This window comes from Nyctereutes procyonoides, unplaced genomic scaffold (genome assembly GCF_905146905.1).
Source record: "Nyctereutes procyonoides isolate TBG_1078 unplaced genomic scaffold, NYPRO_anot_genome, whole genome shotgun sequence".
In the NCBI taxonomy this organism is placed as follows: Eukaryota; Metazoa; Chordata; class Mammalia; order Carnivora; family Canidae; genus Nyctereutes; species Nyctereutes procyonoides.
This window is the reverse complement of record NW_026575137.1, coordinates 8,980,206-9,007,214: the sequence shown is the minus strand read 5'-3', so window position 1 is coordinate 9,007,214 and position 27,009 is coordinate 8,980,206. Positions and strand designations below refer to the sequence as shown.

The 27,009-nt window shown below is 32.7% G+C and overlaps 1 protein-coding gene across 6 annotated transcripts in view; it reads left to right on the top strand.

Annotated features, from left to right (window-relative positions):
- The window catches only part of TRIQK (triple QxxK/R motif containing), an 81,928-nt gene extending 62,737 nt beyond the window's left edge, over positions 1 to 19,191 (top strand). For 5 of the 6 annotated variants that reach the window (XM_055303530.1, XM_055303529.1, XM_055303531.1 and 2 more), the window contains 3 exons: positions 12,795 to 12,880; positions 13,748 to 13,828; positions 18,138 to 19,191. In XM_055303530.1, coding sequence (XP_055159505.1) covers positions 12,795 to 12,880; positions 13,748 to 13,828; positions 18,138 to 18,251 — 281 coding nt within the window. In that variant the 3' untranslated portion in view covers positions 18,252 to 19,191. The remainder of the gene's footprint in view (positions 1 to 12,794; positions 12,881 to 13,747; positions 13,829 to 18,137) is intronic. The other variant, XM_055303533.1, reaches the window with a different exon arrangement.
- Positions 19,192 to 27,009: the final 7,818 nt, after the last annotated feature.

The window sequence follows — 27,009 nt, the reverse complement described above, 5'->3', positions numbered from 1 at the left end:
GTCATGTCTTCTCCAACCTTACGTCATATCATTGTCATTGTGATATATTGTGTAGTAGTGGGGCAGTTAAATTCTCTTGGAATGAGACCATAGCCTTGAGACAGACAGTTGTTCTAGTTCTTGAGCAGAACAATAAGTATACTGCTGTTCCTGTCTAGTAAAGGCAGATAGTCTCTTGTACTTATGATTGGAACCTAGAAAAAAACATTGGCTAGAATAGTTAGCTATTTGTTATCATGTATGAAGGATTTTTTATAGTCTCCTACTGTAAGAACAATAAGAAAATTCTACCATAAGTTTGAATGTAATAGTTCATTTGGTCCCTGAAGACCAACTAGTCACAGTAAGAAAATAAATAATCTGTGGAAATAATCCGTGTGACTGAATATTTAGTTTTTATGATAATAGTGAATCTCTGAAACTTCTCCAGGAATGAAGATTTTAGTAAGGAAAGGGAGTAATATTTCTGCTTTGCCTTTACTTTCAAAATAATTCCACAGTACATATCAGGGAACCACGCTTCAGATCCTTCCTATCATTTCAGCGCATACACCCAGAAACTGTCAGTGTTCATAGAACCTGAAATGGACCACTGAGCCTAGCATCAGGAATTGAACTTTTTAATTTGAAATTTACTTTATTTTTTTTTAATTGAATAAATTTGGCATGTAACATTGTGTAAGTTTAAGGTATACAATGTAGGATTTTGATACATTTATGTATTATGCTGCTGATGTAGCAAAATTTATCATGTTGCATAATTAAAGTATGACATTTTTATCTATATTCATTTTACTGTGCATTCAATCTCTATGGCTTATTTATTACTTGTTACAAGTTTGTATACTTACACCATCACTTCTCTCCCTCTCTTCCATCCATCCAACCCCTGGTAACTTACCACTTTACTGTTTGTTTTTTTCTTAACAGGCTTAGCTTTTTTAGATTCCACATATAAATGATACCATATAGCATGATATAATTAGCACCTATTGTCTCTTGTCTTTCTGATAATAGCCATTCTAATAGGCATGAGGTACTATTTCATAGTTGTTTTGATTTGCATTTCCCTGATTAGTGATATTGAGCATCTTTTCATGTGTCTGTTGGCCATTTTGATGTTCTCTTTGGAAATATTTTTATTGTTATTTTTTAATTGGATGGTTTGGGGTTTTATGTTATTAAGTTGATTTGCAAAAGTTTTCTCCCATTCTATAGTTTGTCATTTCATTTTTTTTCTTTTGCTGTACAGAAGCCTTTTTTTCTCAGGACTACTTTAGCTATTTAGAGTCTTTTGTAGTTCCACACAAATTTTAGGACTTTTTCTTCTATTTCTGTGAGGAATGCCTTTGGTATTCTGATGAGGATTGCATTAAATCTGTAGACAACTTTAGGTGGTATGGCCATTTTAACAATATTAATTCTTCTAATCCATGCATGGGATTTCTTTCCATTTTTAGTTTCTTCAGTTTTTTTCAGCCAACTCTCGTAATTTTCACTGCATAGATCTTTTACTTCCTTGCTTAAATGTATTCCTATTTTATTGTTTTAGTGCTGTTGTGAATGGGATAGTTCTATTTTGTGAGATGCTTCATAATTAGTGTAAAGAAATGCAATTGATTTCTGTACGTTGATTTTGTATCCTGCCATTTACCAAAATTTAAAATTGTTGATTCTACATACAAGACTGAATCATCAGCAAATAGTTTACTTTTTCCTTTCCTGATTTGGATGTCTTTTAGTTCTTTGTTATGTCTAATTGCACTAGCTAGGGCTTTCAATACTATATTGAATGGGAGTGGTAAGAATAGGCATCCTTGTCTTATTCCTAATCTTAGAGGGATTGCTTTCAATTTTTCTCCATTAAGTATAATGTTAACTGTAGGTTTGTCACATATTCCTTTATTATGTTGAAGTATGTTCTTCTGTACCTGATCTGTTAAGGATTTTTATTATCAAAGGGTGTTATATTTTGTCAAATTCTTTTTCTGCATCTATCAAGATGATCATATGATTTTTATCTTTCGTTTTTTGAGTGTGATAATATTACAGTTATTGATTTGCATATATTGAACCATCCTTGCATCCCAAGGATAAGTCCCTCTTGGCCATGGTGTATAATCCTTTAACGAATTCTTGAAATCAGTTACCACATTATAGTGGCTATATTTTTAATGTTATTTTCCTTTGACCTTTACAGTATAATTAAGAGTTTAGTATATATTCTAAAAATGATTTAAAAAAAGATTTATTTATATATTTGAGAGAGAGAACAGGAGCAGGGGGGAGGGGTGGAGAAGAGGTGAGAATCTTCAAGTGGACTCTCTGCTGAGCATGGAGCCCCAAACTGACCCTAGAACCCTGAGATCATGACCTGAGCCTAAATTAAGAGTTGGACATTTCAACAAAATGAGCCACTCAGGCAACCCTATTCTAAAAAGATTCTAACTTTTTGTCACCATCAGAATTTTGTGTACATTTGTCTTTTTTTTTTTTCAGCTCGATATCCTTATTTCAACATTTCTTGTGCAGCAGGTCTAGTGTCAGTGAACTTCCTCAGCTTTTATTTATCTGAGAAAGCCTTTATTTCTCCTTATATATGAAGGATAACCTTGCCAGAGAGGATATTCTTGGGTGACAGTTTTTAATATTTCAGTATTTTAAATCTATCATTCCACTCTCTCCTGACCTGTAGAGTTTTTGGTGAGAAATTTACTTGTTGTGAAATAGGCATTCCTTTGTAGGTTACTGCCATTTTTTCCCTGGCTGCCTTTAAAATTCTTTATCATTGACTTTTAACATTTTTAATAAAATGTATCTTGGAGATGATCTTTTTGCATTAAGTGATAAGGTCTCCTATAAGCTTCATATAATTATATCCAATCCCCTGTATTTGGGAAGTTCTCAGCTATCACTTATTTAATTAAACTCTCTGCCCTCTTTTCCCTCTCTTCTCCTTCTGGAATACCCATTATTTTTATATTGGCTTTTCTAATGGAATCTAATTGCTCTTGTAGGATTACATCACTTTTTAAAAAAATCTAAGTTCTTTCTCAAACTCTTTTACCTGAGTGATTTCTAGATATCTGTCTTCTAGCTTGTAAATTCTCTCTTCTATCTGATCTGATCTACTTCCAATACATTCTAATGCATTAGAATTATTACAGAATTTCTGTTTTGTTCTTATTTAGAATTCCAATATTTTTGATAAACTTCTCTTTTTTGTTTGCTATTTTTATTCCTGAGATATTTTTAGTGCCTTTCTGAGTTTTCTTGGAGCTCTTGAATGTCTTCAAACAGGTATTTGAAATTCCTTTATCCATTAGATCATGATATTCCATATCTTTGTGTTCAGTTGCTAGGAAAGTGTCATTTTTTTTGTGACATTGTATTATCATGATTTCTTATGTTTGATGAAAAGTGCTTCTGCCACCACATTGAAAGTAGTGTACACCTTTTGTATTTAGGTAAAGTTTTGTTTAATGTGATTCTAATGGTTCAACAGGTTGGTAATTAGGAGTCTTCCTTTTGCCTTCCAGAAGGTGGTGGTATAGCGTAATTTTTTGGTTTCTCTTCTCACAGCTGATTCACCAGGTTGGGAGTCCAGGCATTAAAAAAAAAAAAAAAAAAAAACTGGTGGCAGGTGGGTGAAGGTGTGTACTTCACTTTTGGAGCTCTGGGTGTGCCCACAGCTGTCTCTATAGAGGGTTCCGTGATTGTGAAGGAAGGAGTTCCATATGACTTAAGGGGATCCTATTGCCAGGAACCTGAGGCAGAGAGCAGGAAACACTTCTCTTTGTCTTCCTACTTCCCTCCTAAGAGAAAGCAATAGATTCCCCAGCTGCAGAGCACACAACTGGGTAGACCCCACTCACAACCTTCACCTTCCACCTTCTCTGCCAGAAAGATTGTGCTGGCACATAGCCATGCCTGAAGCAGCCTCCTATGCAGCTGCTACCTCTGGGGCAACTTCCCTGGCTCCCCTGCCTCCTCTGCCATCCAATCCTCCTGTTTTTGGGTGCATGAATAGATATGTCTCTTGAGTGTCCTGGTATGTGGTGCAGAGGCACTTTTCTTTAGTGAGGGATATCTGATTAGTTGTAAATGAAAGGGGAGGGAAAAAAGGAATAATGCATGCTGCCATGATGCTGACCTAACTCTTAGACTTTCAATTTGTTACCTATAAAGCACTTTTTTTTTTTTTCCGACTTGAGAGACTTCAGTGACATTTTGGCCCTCCAGGGATTCATGTTTCCTGAGTATTTGCACTTTGATGCTCCCAGTATTTGGAATTACTTCTATCAGATAGCTACATGACTTTCTCTCTAAATTCATTTAAGTATCTAGCCAAGTGACATTAAGTAATAACGTCTAGTGACATTACCAAGGAGGCCTTCTCTGACCACTGTTTCTGAAACAGTTCATCTCTCCCTTTTATTTTCTGCCCCTTACCAACTTCATTTTTCTTTTTGGTGCATTTTATCACTTAGGAAACTGAACATTTTTTGTTTGCTTATTATTTATTTTTTAACAAGGGTAATAGACAATTGATCTGTTTTGCTCATACTACTGTGTGTTTAGTACCCTTAACATTGTTTAACATTGTTTATTACATGGTAAGTGCTTAATAAATAATTTTTTAAAAGATTTTAAGTAATCTCCACACCCAGTGCCGGACTCAAACTTACAACTCTGAGATGAAGAGTCAGGTGCTCTACTGACTGAGCCAGCCAGGCATCCTCCAGTAAATATTTTTTAAGGAATGAATGAATCAATAAATGAGTTGTTTAGGAAATGGGATATAAAAATTCTGGTGACCATAAGGGTACATTTTCAATTATGCTTAATTAGGTACAAGTGATAGTCAGTGATATGATCTAATGTCACACTATTCTCAGAGGTTCTGATAATTCTATCTACTAACCTTAAGAAGTCATGACTCATGCAATTAAAATTTTGGACGCAGGTGAAAATAAACTATCATATACATTTTCTTATATTTTTCTTGTTTCCTGATGGACAATAATTAATATTTTGTTATTTGCTAGCCAAAATATCCCTATTTCAGAGATTTCATCTTCTACTCAATAACTGTGCATATACTAATAGTCTGGTAATCAGTGCTGATATTAGGTCAAAGAGCAATTTTATGACATATTTTCCTATATAAAATGCAAGTTTTAATGTTTCTTAATTTTGAAATGTCCATTTTTCAGCATTAAAACCAGATACATTTAAAAAAAGCTAAAATTGACTATGGAATAAATACTAAAGCTCACACATCTTAAATGTATTTTTGTCATATGTGAGTTCTTATAAATCCAAGCATTCACATAAAAATAAATTTACTTTATTGTTCTAACTGCATTAACTATATCATTATCATATTTGGGGAAGGTTTTTCACTTTCTCCCCAAAAATGCTCTCGAATTTTACATGCAAAAAGGTTTTGTAATGAGTAATTCACATTTATACACTCTCTATTTGTTAAGAATCTCAGATTGATTTGAAAGAATTTTAACTCTCAATGTCACAATTTTTAGAGAAATTTTTTGTTTTGATTGGTAATCTTAATGCAATTATCTAAATGTATTTTCTTTAATAAGAATTGTACACAAGGATAATAGAATCTGTATTCTTACAAGGCCATAAAAACAGTTTTCCATATTATAGAATTTTCTACTAGAAAATTAATTTTGCAACTTTATTTTAAACATACAAAGATAGCATTTTATTAATATAAATATATCTCATAAGTTTAAATTATATAGTCATTTTAGAGAGAATTAAAGAGAAGGTTATGGCTCTTTTGATGGTGATCATTGAGATTGGGGATTAAGAATGGCATTTATCGGGATGTCTGGGTGGCTCAGTGGTTTAGCTCCTGCCTTCAGCCCAGGAATCGATCCTGGAACTCGATCCTGGAATCTTGGGATCGAGTCCCACATTGGAGTCCCTGCATGCAGCCTGCTTCTCCTTCTGCCCGGGTGTCTGCCTCTCTCTTTCTGTCTGTCTATCTCTCTCTCTGGGTCTCTCATGAATAAATAAATAAAATCTTAAAAAAAAAAGAATCGAATGTATCATCATGTATCAACCTGAACATTACATATATTTCTGTACATTGTTTTGCACTCACAATATAAAAAAATCTATTAATGTAAATTGTCAAAAATAATAATGTAACTTTTTAATAGTACAGATCTAGCAACTTCAGGATACTCTTCAATTAAACCAGACACAAAACTGGAGAGAAGAGTAGTAGGAAATTTTATGTCACAACTAAATCACAGATACTATCTAAGGATAAGTTATAGTTTTATCATGAATATAAAGTTTCAGTAACAAGAATATAATAATCCTTCTAACTTTGCATATGTGTTTCACTTTTTATTTCAAAACTATTAAACTATAATAAGAACACACATCCAATGGTTTTATGTCATACAAGATTATTATATAAGAACATATAGCCTATTTATGTTTTCCTTAAAAAGCTTGCCTGGTATTTTTAACGAAAACACACCTGTGCTACAGCAGTCTATTCACTTTTATAATTCTTTGCTTGCAGACATTTAAAGGCCTAAATTAATAAATGTCCACTGTATACATCAACTTTCCATGACACATGTCCAAGAAGTTCAAATATAAGCACAGAAAATCAAATAAAACTAGCTCTACAAACCATTATATTGCTTATTTCCATTATATAAGAATATAAAATTTATCAGTGTGCATATTAAAATTTTTAAAATAATGTAGGTTCTTTTTAAAAATAGCAAACTGAATAAAATTGATTTAGAACCTAAAGAAATAAGTATACATTTTGTAATCTCTAGGGCAATTTTTAAAACATATTAAGAAATATATGAAAATCATAATAGTTTAAATTGAATACTAAAATGTTTAAATAATTCAAAAAAAGGCAGGAAAAGTAAAGCAGGAACAAACCAAAGGGAAGAAAAAGAAACTAATAATAAAACAGATCTAAATAAAAACATTAAGAGTTCCATTAAATGTTAATGGTCTAAACATACCAATTAAAAGACAGTAGATTTTCAGGTTGAAATTTTATAAAATCACCTAAATCTAGGCTGTATGAAAGAAATAACTTCAAATACAACAACATTAAAAGTAAAGAGAGGAGAAGTACTTCTTGAATAAAACGTAAGGATCCGTTTCTCTATAAAAGCAATAAAAAGAATGGCAAAAAAAAAGAATCACTTTTTCAGAAATCTGTAAATTAATGAAACTCTTACAACAGTCCAAGGAATATTTGTTTGAGAAAAACAACTGAATCTCAATAAGAAAATTTGGCTTTGTTCAGTTTTAACTGCTATTAATTCCATCTTTGTCTGCTTATCCTTACAATTGTAGTAGTTGTGAAAAACAGCATCTTGTAGTTAGTGGAGAAGGCAGAATGAGTTTGGAGCTATGCCACATTCCATCCTCACAGAATTGTCCTTATCTGACCTGTCTGGTAATCACTGAAAAGCCTCATTCTCAAAACTTGTCCTTATTTAACTAGACTTAGAACTCACTCTGTGTGAAGAGCCCTTCCCAGCATTTGACAAATACAGTCAGTGGCTAGTTAGTATCACAACTACTTGAAGCAGCATTACTAGTTGGGACTAGCTGGAGGCTGTCCTAAAAATATTGAAAAACTGGGCAATGAGATGTCTGTAGGGTCTTTAAAAATCTCTAACATAGATTTCTGGGAATCTAGAAAGCCACAAACTGTGCAAGGCTATGCCATGTCTAATAAAGACCCAAAAAGGCTATAAAATTTCTCACCTCTTGATGACCTTTATGAAGCTAGCAGGAAGAGAAGGCTAAGGCAGAACTATAAACCCCTGTCAAAAGATGGAAAATGTATAACAACACACATGCACACCCACACACACACACACACATGCATGCATGCACACCCGCACACCCACATATACCATACACAACTCCCCAGCAAAGCTGGAAGACATTGGTTCAAGGCATTTAAGAAAGTATTTGTCCAGTCTTTAGATTAACATTAAGCTGAGAGGCTGCAAATGACAAGAGAACACAGACTCTACAGAATTAGACCATAAAAGTCATTAAAAAACAAACAAACAATAGGGATGCCTGGGTGGCTCAGCAGTTTGGTGCCTGCCTAAAAAATTGAAATATGAGAATGATGCCTCATTAAATAAAGCACCTTATTATAGAATTGTAAATTATGTATATTTTTAAAAAGCATATAGAAATTCTAGAGTTGAAAAATACAGTAATTTAAAAAATTTCACCAGAGGGACTTCACAGCAGTTGTGAACTGACAGAAGAATCAGGGAACATGAAGACAAGTTAATTGAGATTATATTTTATGAGGAACATGAAGAGAAAAGAATAAATGAATGACAAAAAAATGAACAGAAATCTGTAGGACACCATCCATCATATCAGTCTATGCACAATAGTACAACCAATCTATGTACAATAGTTCCAGAATGAGAGGAGGGAGAGGATCAGAAAGGTATTTGAAAAAATAATATCCAGAAACTTCCCTAATTTGATGAAGCACTTTAATTTTTTTTATCTAAGAACCTCAACAGATTTCAAGTAGGATAAAAACAAAGAGATCCACTCTGGGCCACATTATTGTCAAACTGTTGAAAGTCAAATATACCGAATGAATCCTGAAAGCAGCAAGAGAAAAGTAACATATTACATATGATGTGTTGAAAGCAATAGACAGTCAGCCAAGAATTCTATATCCAGCACAACTGTCCTCCAAAAAAGGGAGAAATTAGATGTTTTTGGATAAACAAAATCAGATAATTTGTTAATAGCACACCTGCCCTGCAAGAAACACTAAAAGAAGTCCTTGAGGCTAGGATGATAGTACACAAGGCAGTAACTCAAATCCATATACAGAAAAAAAACAAAAAACAACAAAAAATAGGTAACTGCATAGGTAAATAAAGTCCACATAGATTTTTTGTGTGTAACTCTTTTCCTCTCTTTACTAATTTATGAGATGCTGCTAAAACAGTACGTAGATGGCAATTTACACCTGTTAAACAGTATGTTTATGAAGAGGACAGATTTCAAATCAATAACCTAGCTTTCTGCCTACAAGTTTAGAATATGAAAAAAGCAAACTAAGCCCAAAAGGAAATCATAAGGATTAGAGTGGAAAAAACATAGAGAACAACAGTTAAAAAAAAAAATTCACTTAGAAAGATCAATACACTTAAGAAACCGCTAGTTATACTATTTTTTAAAAAAGGAATGCTCAGATTACTAATATCATTAATGAGACAGGGTACATTGCATATTGACCTTTATGGATATAAATGGATTATAAAGGAATATTATAAACAGTTGTATGCTAAAAATTAGATAATCTAGAGGAAAAAATACTAATACTAGTTCTGATGTGACACTACCAGAACTCTGATCCATTGCTTGTGGGTATATGAAATGATACACCCACCCTGGAAAATGGTTTGGCAGTTTCTTACAAAGTTAAATATATACTTATACCATATTGACTCAATAGTCCTACTCTAGATAAATTGAAAACTTGTGTTCATATTAAAACTCATACACCTGTGCTTATAGGTAGCTCTTGTAATAAGCTTGCCAAATACTAGACATAACCCAAATGCACTTAAGTGAGTGAATGGATAAACAAACTCTGGTACCTTTGTATAATGGAATACTAATCAGCAATAGTGAAGAATGAATAGGTGATTCATGCAACTTGGGTGATACTTAAAGGCCTTATGCTGAGTCAAAGAAGCCATTGTCACATTATTGCCATCTTGCTGAAAAGACAGCTATAGAAATGGACTGTAGAGCAGTGGTTGCCAGGAATTGTGGGTGGGAGGAGGCATGGATCTAAAAGGATACCACATGGAGTTTTTTGAGATAGAACTATTCTGTACCCTGATTATGGTAGTAATTAGATGAATCTATACAAGAGCATTAAAATTCATAGAACTTTATACCAAAAGGGAAAAAAATCAATTTCATTGTGATAATTTAAGAATAAAATATAATAAAGTAGTATTATGGGATTATATTGGAGAAAGGAAGCATAAATCAATCAATTAGGAAGCTCAGCGATGGAGGAAAAAAAGCTCTTATTAAACTATGCTATAGGAAATGAAAATACAGAAATGTGCTGAAAGGTGTCATTGAACAGAGAAACTAGATAATTGAGGCCCCAGATCAGCTTCATAGTCTTAAATTCTCCAGGTTTCCTCTCATATAAAATGTATTGAGCAGTTGCCAAACAGCTACTTTGGTTATTGCATTATTGATATAACCAAAATCAGACCCAAATGTGTCTAAGAAGCCATCTACATATAAAATCTAGATGTTTATATGTGGATTATATATGTGTGTATTTTTTTTTTAATTAAGTACTTAGAAGGCAGGGACTTCTGTGTTTTATCTTTTTTTTTTTCTTTTACAATTGTGTAGGCATAGGTATCCTTCTTGAAGCCATAAAAAATTTAAATGTTGAAAACTTATTTGGGTATAATAGAAACATCTAGTTTTAGTTCTAAAGAACTTAACAGATACCCCAGTAAACTTTTTTACCTAGTAGACTGAAACCTCATATTTCACTATATACTTTTGGATATCATACTTAGCAAGCAGAATGCTAAACTAATGACAGATGCACTATTTGGAGAAGTACCAGGTGCAAATAATTTTTAAAACCTTGTATTTATCATAAATACAGTTTCAAATGTTCGTATCAACTTTAATATGCATCTGGAGGTATTATTCTCTAAGAATCAGGAGTTAAATTGAAATGGAACACATTATTTAACCAGTGAGTTCCATGGCAAGTGAAGTAGAGTGATAAATTCTCACTTTAACATTGACTCTTTAAGATATATTTGAGTCTGTTTTATGGCAGACACATCTTCCAGAATAATGCACACATGTATGAAAAACATTTGGTTAAGACGATCCTTTTTCCATTTATTTTTCCCCATTGCACCCAGAGATTATTATAGGGCATGTGTAAGATAAAACAAGAAATGGCTTTTTGGCCTCAGATCTATAATCTTCAAATTTCTCTTTAGATTCTCTTTAAAAATTTGCTTTGTAACCCTGAGTGGAGGCATTTGATGTGTCACCATTTTCATTGTTCTGAGCTGTTTATATCTCAGCAGGAATAATGACATGAATAGTTTGACTGTTGAGATGTGAAATCAGAGTGAACACTTGTCAAGGCTTTTTCAGCAAAATTAAATGTTGCTAATTTAAAATGGGTCAGAGTAATATTTTTCTGTAGTTTGTTCATTTCATAATTTAAATTTAGATCATTTGATGTACATTTTTACAATTGGTTCATTTCTGGATCATTAAACCTTATCATCAAATAATATTTATTAAGCTTCTGCATGTTCATAGATCCAGAATGACTGCTACATGATAGCAGTTAAGGAAATAGAATACACTGGCTCTTTTAAAAAACACACACACACACATAGCTCTTCAGCCAAATAAACACTTTTATGTGTCTAATGAACACAAATAGAGCATTTCTTCATTACTCCCATCCATTTGACTCACTTCTCCCTGCCATTTCTGATTCTAAAAATCTATATGGAATTCTAAAGGCACTTTTGAATCATTAGCAAACACATTATTTTATTGCACATTAACTTTTTATGACATACTATAATGTAGATCCACTGCTTTCAGATTTATTTCAGTGTAAGGAAGATGTGGAAATTAAAGTTAAAAGTTGCATTATTTACATAAAGGAGATACAGGGTAAGATTTGGAAAGGAATTGATCATGAAGGAAGGGGAGTAAGAGAAAAAAGGCAAACTAAGGAGACTATAAAATTTTGAGAGAATATATGGTCTTAAGCTAACTCCCACACAGAGTGACATACTGTATTCGAGACCCATTGACCCAGTTCTGAGCTAAACGTTCTTTTGGTTAACAAAAGAGTGTACTATTCTGTCAATGTTTTTGTTACTGTTGTTTTTGATTTGTTTGTTTTTTTGTTATTGTTCAATCTATTTTCTTCACAGGTTATGTAACTCATCAGTTACATGCAGGTCATATACAAACCCAGGTTTGTTACTCATTCGAACACAAATGGTACATAAAAAGGGAAATTTGGTGATGCTTAGTTTTGTTCATCTTTGGCTGTGAAATGTGGTAAAGAGGATTGAAATTAATATTTAAATGTAGCTTTCCTACATCTTTTATCTAGCCATATATATTCTGTCCTCTTGTAAGAGCAAACAAAAGTTAAATATGTGTTTTTCTAATGAATTCAGTGACAAAAAGTTAAGTATTTACAGATCTTCCTCAGGTTCTTACAGAAAACTTGAGGATATCCCCTCAAGTTGATTATTTGGATATTTTGCATATTCCTAATAAAATAAGTGTATAATGATCTCTTATTCTTCATGTAGGGTGATAAAGTTAATTTACCTATTAATGGGATCTTGTATATACTCATTTACCCATTTGTTTTTAAATGCTTCCAAAAGGTTCACTGTCTTTACTTTAAACATCTTACTCTCTAAAATAGGCTTTTATCTTTTTAGCTCTTCACTACACACCGAATCAAAGATGTCTGTCATATCTTCTTCCTGGAAAAAAAATTAAGAGAGAAATTGACCTTAGTGTGACACATTTATGACTTCCATAACTGGGAGCTGCTTTGCAGCTCTGTGTCTCCGTCTTACTGTATTTAAACATTCTTTGACATTTCAGATGGCTGTTAAACTTGAATTATATATATGCGTAGTTTATTGCCTGAAATTATTTCTTTCTAGGTAAACAAGATTATAAAAAAACCAAACCTATTTTACGAGCAACCAAATTAAAAGCAGAAGCAAAGAAAACAGCAATAGGCATAAAGGTACCTGTATTTGGTAACTTTAAAATTTGATATATGCATGCCATTTCATTTTCTAAAACTGGATTGCATAAATGTTGAATGCTAAATGTTTTATGACATTTCAAAATCAAAGTCAATGCCAGAATTGAAGGCTTTTATAAAGAGTTTACTTAATGGGAAACATCATTCTGATCCTGAGATTTTTACCAGGTCTTAAAATAAAACACAATGTCACATAAGAGAGCCAGTTCTATTTAAAGTTGCAATTTATTTTTTCTCTAGCTACTGTAAATATTGTTCAAAATTTTCAGTGATTTATGTGGCCTGAATCAAAAACGTCTTTTATTTTCAATAAATTTGATCTTATGGTTATTGAAGTTTTATTTATAATTATACATACTTAGGTCATTAATATGTATGATTTTACTCTGTGTATTATTATTGTTGTCAGTACTCTCTATGATGAAATTCTAACGATGTCTCCAAACTTGTTCTTTTAGAAAACCAGTGTTTTAACTGCTTAGGAAGGGATAAATGGATCTGAGAATGATGTAAGCAGATATTAATCCAATGTGCTAGCACAATGAAGTTCAACAGAATTACATTTACATTATTACTCATATCAATTTTTTTGCCAAGTATTTCGAGGTGAATCAAAGTATAAATACAAAAATTAACTTGACAGTTCTACTGTCAAATGTATAAAATTAAAGCGATTAGTATATATACTTTATTGAAATATTAAAATGTTAAAAGAAGATTTTGGTTTTTATCTGGCAGATGAAAAATCAATTTTTCTAAGTTATAGCTTATAACAAATGCCAAGGTATTACTACCAGGCTGTAACAGCTGTTGAACTGCCAGATGATATATTTGGTTGTCTTCCAGAATTTGCTATTACGATCACGAAACACTGCCTTCTTTTTACTCCTGATTGCTGATTTTGATCAAGCATTGCCGTGTGATACGGTATGTTTCCACAACACACTCCCCTCAGTTAGTGCTATGTGTCAGTTTTTAATGAAAAAAAAGTAAATTGCCTTTTTGTTTAAAAGAGAGATGATTCATCTTTTGAAGTTTTCATTCACAAGAAATTTTATTCATCTTTAAAATTATTTCCATGACATGGTATTTCTAAAAGCCATACTTAGGGGTTTTCTTCTTTGTTTTACAGTTAGTTACCTGATGATTGTCTCTTGTAGTAGGAGTGCTATTTGTAATTTTCCACCAAGGCACTATGTCACTTTTATCTCTCACAATATGGTGTTTTGCTCTTGGAATTTTTTAAAGAAAGATATTGGGGTAGCAAAATCCACTTGTGGCACAATATAATGAGCAGCTATAAATTAGAATTTGAGAAATGGTGCAGCCATTCATTTATTAATATATACATATTCTCTTTTTCATTTGCTCATATAATTTTTGTTATTCTAATTTGAGGAAATGACTGTCTTAGAATGAGATAAACCTACCATATAGTGAAATTTTCTAATATATTTTTATGAATATTACAGAATTTGCTTTTCTTTTTTATGAGAAAAAAGTTCTTAGATTTCATTTATGATTTAAAGTATGTACAAAAGAGTTTCTGACTGACATCCAGACAAAGCTCTTTTTTAATAAGCTGGCATATCATTTTGATATGTAAACCTATGGAAAATAAAAATCTTAACTTTAAACATTGTTTACTTTGCTTAAAAAATTACATGAAGAGCCCATTAAAATGATATGGAACTTTTTAGAATCAGAACCATAGAGGTAGTTTACATTTCAAATCTGGCATACTAATTAGTTTGCCCTGTCAAACTTTGATTGCCTTGTCATTTTAGCATAGGATTTTAAATAACGAAGTTTCTTTCAGCAATTGCCATTTAATGCTGTTTAATTTCCCCAGTGAGTGATTTTATCCATATTGATAATGTCAGAGAAGCAACTAAGGACTAATGAACATCAAACATGTTTGACTCTTATCTAGTTGATAGAGGATGACCATAATATTATAGTATTTTTATCACTTTACTACTTATTTTTAGAATGAATCATAGTTATCTCTTAAAATAATTTAAATCTATAGAAATATGAACAGCTGCACGGAATAGAAAAATAACAGCAATGACAACACTGATCACAGAAGAAAGAGGCCTAGGATCACATTCCTCTTGCCTCTAACTATTGCCATCATCTAGCTAAGTATACGCTGACATATTTGCAAAATGGCAATTATGCCATTACCTCACAGGGTGGTCAGGAACGTTAAATGATACCATGAAAACTCTTAACATTGAACCCAGGACATAGAATTCATTTATAAATTGTTAGCTGAGAAAATATTTCTTTGAATTAGCCATTACTGGTTTGTACAAACAAGACTTCACTTGGATGTTTGTCAGCGGCCTCAAGATCCCCCGCTTCAACTAAGTCTGCATTGTATTAGATACTATATGTGATAAAATGTTCTCAGCTTTGCTGTGGAGATAGTGATATGGCTGTTGTAAAGTTTTCAGAGAATTACATAATTTTAATATCCTTTACATATAGATTATATAAATCTTAATCCTTCAATTATTTGTTTAGAAATGCTGTATTATGATGTTGTAGAACCTGTAGAAAGAGAGATGACTAAGACATGATCATCTTGGAGGGATTTATACAAGAAATAATTTCCAGATTTCATTACCATGTAAAATCAACAGTATTGACTGAGAAATCTAGGACTAGAGATGTAAAGAATACACAATACAGTCTCTATGCTCAAAGACTTTTAGTGCCTTTTTGTAAACATATGTTTAGTAATAGAAAATGCTTTGAGAGAACAATAATGATTCAGAATAAGATGTGAATATTACTGGATCAAAATCTGGAATTAATTTCTGTTCAGAATCTATTTTATTTCCTATGTCTTACCAATGTAAACAGAATGTTATAATTTATGACCTAATAATTAGTGCCACCTAAGAAATATTTGCACAACCAATATTTCCTATTGCATTGCTATTTAAAAAATAATTAGGTGATTTTTCAAGAATTGTAATATTAAAAATTTTTTAGAATGTAAATATCTGTGTTTTCTAATGTTTAGAAAGAAAAAGATAATTAATATTTGTTAATTAATTAGTTTATTTGAAAGGTTTTTTTGAAAGGTGTAATCTAATAAGAGAATAAGTATCAAAAATTTAATTTATCTGTTACATAAATAAAATACTCAAGTGTCAACCAGATCCTGCTAAGAACCTCTTGGGATGAGCCATCTGGAAACATTATTTTTCTTCTTTTTTGTGATTTCAGATGTAAAACTGAAAATGGCCGGGCGGGGGGGGGGGGGTCATAAATGCCTACAGGTCTCTAACTTATGGTTAGTGTCACCAGCATCCTGAAAGCAGTATTTTCAAATTTTATTATTTTAACCCTTTATATATCCAGTCCCCACAGTGTTCATCTTCTCAACTTTTTAAAAAAGAAAATGATGCTATTCCTCCCCCATTCAATAGTCTTTAGCCCTACCCCCTCCACCATATATTCAGTAGACTTAATTGAATTAATGGATTGTCTAAAGCTGTATTCTATGAATGTTCTCTACTTCCTACCCTTAAAACCCATTTTCATGCCCTTGGGTATCCTGAAAATGTAGAGTGAAGATTACAGAGAGTTTTTTGAAGGGCAAGGAGCAGTTGAAAAGCAGCAGTTAGAGGTGATTATCAAATGAGATGTGGATGATGGCCTCCAATCAAGACAAAAACTTTATTCTTGCTTTAAGCTTGTCTGGATGGGGACTGCTGTTGAACAGTTTTGTTGTCCACTATACAGAACAGATGGAGTTTGCAGTTGTGTGTCACTTGTTTATTACATCCTCTTAAAATTAGTAGCTGTGTAACCAGATGGGTCTGGGAGCACAGCTGTGGATATAAGAATATAAATGAAACCTGTCTGATGCTGCCGTGCCCTTTTGAGATGCCAAAGTGTTCCAACTGCAACAAAGAAAAATTCACTTTCATTTGACATTAAATTGATGTATTAGATTAAAAAAATGAAACCTTACAAAAATAGTTGACACTGAGTCTGTCAACCCCATGATTTTTATCAATATTTTTTTTCATAGTCTGGAAATCTAAATAAATGTAAAATGTCTGCATAAGGTACCCATGTGTGATTTCAGCGCCCAGGTAAAAATTTCATGTTTATTATAAACCAAATTTATTTTAATGTTTTTAAAGTTTATTAGGTGGCATCTGTTGAATTAATAATTTTACGTTCTGATGAAATGTAAAATATATTCATGTAAATGCAAATAAACTGCTTCTCCATAAAACAATGCCAGGAATGGGTATGATACACAATTGAAAATTAGAAAGGCATATTAGGCTCTTTAGGATATGGAACTGGCACTAGTTGCTCTTTTTTTGCTCTTTTTAGCCAAATGATATGTTAATATTGAGAACATTCCTTAATGTGTATGTGTATACTACATACTGTATACTATATACTTCATATATATATATATATATATATATATATATATTATGTTTATGGAGTTTTTAAGAGATAATAGGATTTTTGCCATAATACATGGGGTAAAATTTTTGTCCACTATTTTAACATAATTAATATAATCCACATCAAATCACCAAATGAAATATTCAGAATCAGCCTTCGCAGTTCTGGTAAATTATACTGTATCTTGCTTCATGAGTGAAGAGTACTCAGTTTTGTTCCCCTACATTATGAACTATAGAAGTTAGAGTTTAAAAATTAGAGTTTCAACAAAATAATACTTAATAAAGATTTACAGAGACATAATTTAGAAACTGGTTGTAATAGTTTCTTCCCATTAGAAAAAGAAAGATAAACCTGTGTCCAAAAGCTACAACTAATAACAAATTTATTGAAGCAACAAATAAAGTTAAACATACTCAAATAGAGAACAGGGAAACTATGTAGGCACAAACTACACTGCATGCACTCAACACCTTGATATCCCAACTATGAAAATATGTTAAAATTATGAAGTTTGATTTTGCTATTAGAAAAGCACAAATTGCATAGAAATAATAGTAGAAATCAGTCGCCCACTGATGTACTTGTTTTTGCAGTCGGTATTAAGTATAAAATAAGTTACTTTACTTAATGACAAGAAGTGTTAAACAAATAGAATGTGATTAATTAGGTTCAAATTATTATTCTGGATGATAGAATTAGGTTGCTATTTTCTCTGATGAAACTTATAACATGAGCCAATCTCTTTTCATCAATTTCAAACCTACTTTTTTTTTTCCCTCCTCAGGAAGTTGGCCTTGTACTTGCAGCTATATTGGCCCTCCTACTGGCTTTCTATGCTTTCTTTTATCTCAGACTGTCCACAGATGTTGACCCTGATCTGGAACGAGATGAAGATTAGCTGAACAGCAATCAATGCATTAAAGGGAAATAATTTTATAAAAGTACCCCTTGGGACCAATACTTTCTAAAGTACTGAAACTGGAACATCTTGAATTCTTTCTGCTGGTATTTTCAGTTTTCAAAAACATCTTTTTAAATAGTTGCATAGGATATCAAGAAAAGAACCTTACCTAGCAACGTAGTATAATGTATGCTACTGGATACTTTTATAAATCTTTCTACTTTGACAGGCAACCTATTCATGGTGCGTTTAGATTAAATGGAAAACAGATCCTAAATTCTTCGGATGTCTCAGCCAATTTATGTGTATAACTCCATCACTTACAGATTACTAAATCTATTTTTGTCCCATATACATCATAAGTAAAAGTATATATCCTCATTTACAGAAACATTCTCAAATCACATTCAGAGCCTAAGAAGGAATGAAAAGTCATGGGAAATTTTTCATTTTACAAAGAAGCCCTGCTTTCTTTCCAGACATATTTTATATCATTAGAGAGACTATCTGCCATACATCTACAGTAATCTTTTTCCTTCTTTGCCAACTGTTCAGTGCACATGTGCTCCATCAGAAATGGCACCTGGATGACAGAAGCTCAAAGAGTCACATATGTCTGTAAAATAGAGTTCCTTTCCTCTTGGGCTGTCTGAACTGGTGTAAATAGAAAGTTCAGTTGATCTTGATTTTAATTAACTTATTATTGTATTAGTATAAACTTGGAATTCTGTTTTAATTACGTTGTTCTGGCTGCTTGCAGTATCAGTTTGCCCCTCTTGTTAGGGAGATATGTAACAATCTGTCATTAAGTTGTGCAGTTGTGTTTTGATTTTTTTTCTCCTTCCCACACAACAGTAACAGAAGTCCTACCTATTCAGAATCATTTTCTTGGATTGTCTATTAAATCCAAACAATACAAAGTTGGTTTACAAAATCACGCTTTGTCTCTTGAGAGTTAATCAATTAGAACTGTTTCGTGAAAAATAAATAATACAAGAAGATAATATGTCTTGTATTACTCACATATGTGATTTCTTGTTTACATGAATTTTCAAGGTACTTTGCATTGGTTGGAGCATAACAATCAATATAGTCAATATTTTTATGGGTAATGGATTTTTTTAAAAGGTATTTTTAGAACACACAAATATGTAAAGCTTTGAAAATGGGAAAATCTGTGTCCACAGCAGACTTGTTAGCTACTGCCTTATATAAAGATGTATAAAAGATTAATAGTTTAAAACATGCTCAACAAAGTGTTTTATATCATAGATACTGTACTTATGAAGAGCAAATAAAATGTTAAGATTATTTCCATATTTGCCAAGAGAAGAAAGCTTTGATGAATACCCTCGATATTCTTTGAGACTTTTGCAAATAGTTGAATAGGACTGTGTAGCATTATGTTCTGTAGAATTTTTTCAAATAGCATAATTTATTTCATCAATGTGAAAACAGCCCAAAGTTCCAGTATCCTCACAGATCATTTATGCCAAACATCTGAGGGCAAAATTTAGCCAGTGTTATTTACTGGATCCTACCCCTTGAAATCACAAACACATGAGACAGACCAAGAGTTCTCATACACTCACCACAGCAGACCAATCCAAGTGGCATTTTTAGGAAAGGTTGCAGCATTTAATGCCATGTGGTATGTCTGTTCGAGAAGTGGGTGGAAAGGGAATATCCAAGCTGGCATTTTGGATATGATGGGCCTTTTCCTTTCCTGAGTGACATGCCACATGTCAAGAAATACTGCTTTTCCCCCACTCCTATCACATTTACGTGAACAATTTTCATTTAGTTACTTTACCTCCCATATGGTGTTAAAAACAGTCAGATTCAATAGAGATTATTTCTAATTTCAGTAGTAATTTAAATGAGAAGATATGTAATAATTGTTTATTAGATACCTATCCAAGTGAAATATAACCAAATTTACAGTATTTAAAATAGGTGACTATGCTCTTGGCAATATCTGAAAATTCATTACCCTGAAAAAAAAAGTTACTGTTCCCTTCTGTTCTTGAGGTATTCTTTTGAGGGAAAAAGGTTGTTTCTGATAGTAATAAATATTAATCTATACATAGTATAATTATAGGCTAGTTTGATTACCTCATTTTACCGACACCCTGAGTCTCCGGCTAGTTCATTTGTGCAGTTGACTTATGATGGCTCCAGAGAACCATTAAGTCCTGAAGACTCCACTCTGATTTTAACAAATAGCAGGTAAACTGAGACAATATATGTTTATACAACACTGTTTTCATGAAATGCAAATTTTTCAGACTCACATTAACTGGGAAGCAACCTGTAGAGAAATCCCAGCTTGAAATCTGGTTTGAATCTTTGAAGATGGAGAGGTGATGTCCGGCCTGCATTTTCAGGGGACCACACTTCTGAATAGTGACTGGTGTCTGACAAAAATCTAAGACTGGTATCAGACACACATTTTAGGTGTGGGTTTTTCTCCTCCGGTAATTCACTGCTCAGAGTGATTCAGAAGACAAAAAACAGAAAAATTATAAGGACTTTTCAGAATGTTATAATCTATTTGTTAACATGCTCTGCAGGATCAATTTCAGCTAATGCAGCAGAGTTTACATACAGCCTGTGGGGTACTGTGAATGGAGCTAGAAGAGTTACTGGTTCTTACTCTCCGTGCAAAATAAACATCTATAGATTGACCTGAGAGGAGATACTGTAAAAAATATAACCTCATCCAGGATTTATTTTAAAGCAAATGAACAAAAAGCCTATCATTGTACCCATGGAGAGTTTGTTTTCAGGTGGCACATACTTGAAGATTTTCCATCTTTTCAATTTTTTTGAAATATTCTACCCCAACCAATGATTGCAAGATCCTGAAAATATGTTCTTATTCATTTCTGTAATTCCAGTAGCATAGTGATCTGCACATATTGAATAAATGCATGTCAAAATTTAAGTTAATTTCTTTTAGTCCTCTCAGAATCTGGTACAGTTGCTGCATGTAACAGATGATCAAAATTTATTTGCATTTAATAAATAAAACTTAGAAATCACTATATTAATCAACTCAGCATTTAGCATTTATGATCATCGAATGTTCTGGGACAAATATACGTTTCATCCTGTTCCTTTTTAAGATCAAGACACCTAGTGTTAAGTTTACTGCAGAACAGAGACGTTGCTCTTTTCTAGGAAATCAAACATGTTATTTTTATCTTAGTATTGTTAAAAACCACACTGTTTTTAATTTGACCTAGTATATACATCCTCATACCCAATGAAAATAAAACTAAATTGTCATTATGCTTATATTTACATGAATGCTCAAGCAGTATATTTTCCAGATTCTAAAACAATATAGTCAATGATAATCCAGTAAACTATGCTTTATTTAGATGGGCTTCAGAAATAAAACTTGTAGAAATTAAACTTAGAGAATTTTCATGTATTTCATCCATAATGTAAGGTTGTTGAGCCAGAGACTATCTAAGATAAGTGCACTTACCTTGGGCTTCTCTAGGGAGATTCCTACCATTTCTCCCTTAGCAGCACTGCCTTCTTTTATTAGAATTGCTCCAATGCAGCCTGGATAGAATGATGTTTGCTAGATTTTGTTTCACTGACATCATATCTAGAATCAGTGCAACCCACAGTAAGAAGGAAAAAAAAACTAGCAGATGAATTCAGTGCCAACAGAAACATCCTTACGATTTTATTTTGTATGTTAGTGATGCAGGTAAGTATGAAGGAAACTGGGAGAGTCACTCAAAGAATTATACCAGTGTGGAAATATCCACAATGGGCCAGTAAATTCATTTAAAACAATTGAACTGCTGCCCTATTCAACATAGTGCCTCATTCTTAAATAATTTTTTTTTATCCTTAGCAGCAGACATGAGATCCTTATTTCAAGAAAAATAAGATACTTTACATGCCAGAAGATTTTTTGATGACAGTACCCCCTCCTATTCTTCATTTTTTAAAACAACAACCAAATTGGTGGGGAGGCAGCCAAAATTTGAGGTACCAATGCCTCTCGAACAGATGTCGCACCATTATTTTTTAGCTCGTTTAGATGAATAAACATGTTAAACTGTGAAGTATTACATTTTAGATTTTTTCATTAAAAAAAGAGACAATCTGTTTACTGTCCTAATTGAGACAACAATCCTTGTGGTTGCCAGTTTTGGCAGTCATAACAATGAACTATAAATATTTGAACCAACCAAGTAAATGGTGACTATAAAGGCTATAGCATGTGTAAAGTTCTGTTTTCATGGGCACCCATCTTAGTATGCCTTTTTTTTTTTCTGACTTCTTCAAATACAATTGTGTAAATCTGAAGTTTCATGGTAAGCCTAAAAGAAATTGATTTCAATATCTAATTTCGTTCTAGTTTATTATCCTTTTTAGCGTTCAGCTATCCATCTGCTTGTAACAAATTGCTACTGCAGTTGCTCTACTGAATGTGACAAGGCAGGTCTTTCATTGGATTGCCTTCTCTGTACATCCTAGGGTAACACACACAAAAAGAAAATTAGAGGGTTTTTCTTCTGTTTTCATATTTGTAAAGCGAGGTTAAAGACACGGTACATCTCTTACATTGCAGCAGCTATTAGTTTTTTTAAGAGAAGGTTTTATAAATAAACCATGCTGAGATAGAACTCTGGCTGTAATGTCCATGAGAAGGAGGTCACAGTCTTAGTAGCAATAGGATGCTTTGCACGAAACACTGGCATGTGAGAAGTTGGTAGATCACAGAGAAATAATCCAGGCATAAACAATCATTTATTACACGAGTTCGCAAACATTGGTGATCCAGATAGCCAGCGCCCTTGTAGGCATCTTATTTGAGGACACTTGCTCCCTTTTCTACCTTTCAACTTCTCCTCTCCCGACCCCAGCTCCACACTCTAGGCAATCTTTAACATTTCCTCTCTCAGTTTGTGTGAACCTCACTGTACCTCAAGTCATTCTTAACTATGTACTCACCGTATTAACTACCTCTGCTCTTAGAGGTACTCACCGTATTAACTACCTCTGCTGCTTAGAATCAAGATCGATCCTCATCTATTTTTCCCACCACCTCTCACTCCTTAGCCCTTTCCTTTTTATTACCAACCACCTGCATTACACAAACTAGAGAGAGAAGAGTATAATGAACCTCAGTGTACCCATCACCTGGAGTCAACAATTACCAATATTTTGCCACTCATTTCCCCTATTTCTCTTTTTTGTAATCTAAGGTATTTTAAAGTGAACCTCAAAGAAGGTGACGTTTTACCTATAAATATCTCAGTATACATCTCTGAGAAGAACCTTTACTTTTTGTTTATTTATTGTCTTTTTTCTCATCATAAATTCTCAGGAAACTATTATTACAGCTAATAGGATTAGTTATTTCTTCATATCATTTACTACTAAGTCCATCTTAGAACATCCCTAATTGTTTTCAAGGTATCTATTTATATGGATAGATAATAGATTTTTGAGTCAAGATCTGTACTGCATTTGATGGTAAACCTCTTAAATTTCTTTTATTCTGTAGCAAATCTCTTTGTCTTTAACGCTATTGATTTGTTGAAGAAACCACATTATTTGTCTTCCTAAATGTCCAATATTCTAGATTTGGCTATTTTCATTTTGTTATTTATTTTATACCTCCTTTTTTCTTTTATTTTTAAAAGGTTTTATTTATTTATTCATGAGAGACAGAGAGAGGCAGAGACACAGGCAGAGGGAGAAGCAGGCTCCATGCAGGGAGCCTGATGTGGGACTCGATCCCTGGTCTCCAGGATCACACCCTGGGAGGGAGGCAGGCACTAAACTGTTGAGCCACCCAGGCTCCCCTATACCTCATTTTTTTTCATATTTTCTGTAAACTAGTAGTTAGATCTTAGGCTAGATTAGATCCAGATAGTTTTGTTATTGTTATTTGTTTGTTTTTAAGGCAATAGAAAGTCATAGTACTTAATGAGACACATAATCTCTAGTCTCATTTGTAGCGATGCTGAAATTTACCAGCGGGTTCATGTGCTAGTAACCCAATTCCCTCCAAAATACGGTTTATATCAAACATTTTGCCTGAAGCTTTTAGCATCTGTTTATGATTATTCCCTAGGTCTAGTATATCATGAGGCATTACAAAATGATAATTTTTTTAAGATTTTACTTATTTTTTTTTTAATTTTAATTGGGAGGGTGAGAGAGCAAGTGCACAACTGAGAACTTCACTTGGGGGGAGGGTCAGGAGGAGAGGAAAAGAAAGAATCCTAAGCAGATTCCATGCCCAGCACAGAGCTTGCCCTAAGGCTTGGTCTCAGGACGCTGAGATCCTGACCTGAGTAGAGATCAAGAATCAGACGCTTAAATGACTGAGCCACCCAGGCACCCCAGAATGATAATTTTCTATCATTTCTTCAGCATTTAAGTGAAATAATTAAAAAAAAAAAACTTAATCAACTTTTTGGTTACCTTAAAACATGGCTCCTAACAGTGAAGGAAAGATAAATACTTGAATCTTTCCCTTTATCAAATTTCAGAGCAATAGATTAGTACTCTCTAATAGTGATCAATGGAGATTTCCCATTGTTGTTCCTGTTGTTGCTTTTATTATCATTGTAAAGCCATAGATTTTACACCTGTGATGTGTTTCAACCCGTTGCAAACATCATTCTTTTCAGTACTGAAACACAAATTCCATTATCATGCTTTATATTAGAGATATTATTATTAAAATCATGAAAGTCTTATGCTTTTATATGATTTTACATTTTTACAAAAGTGACAGCCAATGTAGTCAGATTTTTAAAACAAGAATAAGTGGTAAATGTGGGAAAAGACTAATATTTACAGATTATATGATTAGCTGGAAAACTAATAAGATATTGAGTTAAATTTATATAACATCCAATGGAAAATATATAAGAATTAGTAGCTCTATCTACCTAATAATTATAATAGCTAAATATCATAATATAAAAAATATATCTTACAGTCACAAAATTATGAATTGTCTAGAAAAACAATCAGCAAGAAATATGAAGAGTCTTCATTGGAAAAAAGACTTTACAGGGTAAGATAATCAAACTTAAATAAAAAAGAGACCAACTGTGTCCCTGGATGAGATGATTCAATATTGTACAAATTTAAACTTTCTTCTAAATTGGAAACAGAAAGAGAACCTTAATCCACCAGATATTAAAGTGTATTATAAAGTTATAATAATTAAAATAATCTCATAGTCAAGGAAAGTAGACAAAACAATAAAATGTAAGGTCTGGAAATGGATCCAAATATAAAGATTCACTTAATGTATCCTGTAAGTCATGAAGATGGAAAGATAGATTATATATTAAATATATTAAAAAATTGAGTATCCATCTGGAAATTAAAAGATGCCTATAACATGGCTTAAAACAAGATTAGTTTCTAATGGAATTTATTATTTCTAAATGGAAAAAAAAATCATAAAATATTAGAAGAAACTACAGTGTTTTTAGAATCTTCCAGTACAGAAATTATTTCTAGGCATTGATTCATGAGTCAGAAATCATAAAGGAAATACTGTTGGATTATAACACATTAAATTAAAATCTAACACACAGCCCAGCACTCAGTGTTAATTAAAGATGTGAGGAAACAGTCTCTTTCATATACTGCTTGGGGGAATGGTAATCTCACACACTTTCTGGAAGGCACTTTTGCAGTGTACTTTAAAAGTCTAAAATTTCATATTTACTTTAGTTGCTTCCATATATCTTTAGAAATTCTTTCAAGATAATAACGCCTGTAGTATGCAAAAATGCACCCAAGTACATTAACCACAGCTTTGTTCATAACTTCAAAAAACCTGAAAGCAATGTAAAAGTCCAACACAAGTCTTTTTAAACAAACTGTGTTACATCTATTAAATAAAATGTGATGAATTCATTAAAATAGTATATTTTAATATCTATTGATATGGAGAGAGGTAAAGAAGCACTTAAAAGTAGGATACGTGTGATAGGATTCTATTTTGCTTGAATGTGTATGTACATACATGTGTACCTATATGAGTGCATTTGAAGAATATTTAAAAGAAGTAAGCATTTCTGGATATTAGATTATAAGTGATTTTTACCTCTTTATATTGAGTGACTCCATCTCCATTCTGCAGAGAGGACTAGAAAGATTTTTACTGAGCTATATCGTGAGTGCAGACACCTGATAAGTCTGTCCATTTTTTTTCCACTACGTTCTTCTATTTTTCATTCATTTAATAACCATTAAGCACCTATCAAGTACTAATAAGTAATCTTTCAAATTCCCCATCTCTACCCAGTGTAAGTAGCCTGGAAAAAGGCAGCTCTGCTTTTTTCATAGGGAGAAATTTAGAATGTTTCAGAAAGGAACTGATACTTAAGTTTATTCATTTTCATCCAAAAAAGTATTGATTGAGCATTCACCATAGGGCAGAACTGTACTTTGTGCTTGCAACAAATCCACGAACATTAAGAACGAGAAAGCAAACTTGATACTCTTGCTCTCATGACATGTGACCTGCAGACATAGTGATGATCTCATTGTTAACCTTCTTCCCTTCCTCGGCCTAAAGCCATTTTTTTTTCATTTTCTCTTATTAATCTGGAAAAATGCCTGCATATCTATCCTCCCAAGATTTATGTGTTCCCAGATAAATCGCTGGACTTTCCCCCTAGAAGCCCCCAGCCCTGCCCACCCAAGGCTGTTAGATGATTGTCCTCTTCTATAGAATTTCTTCCAT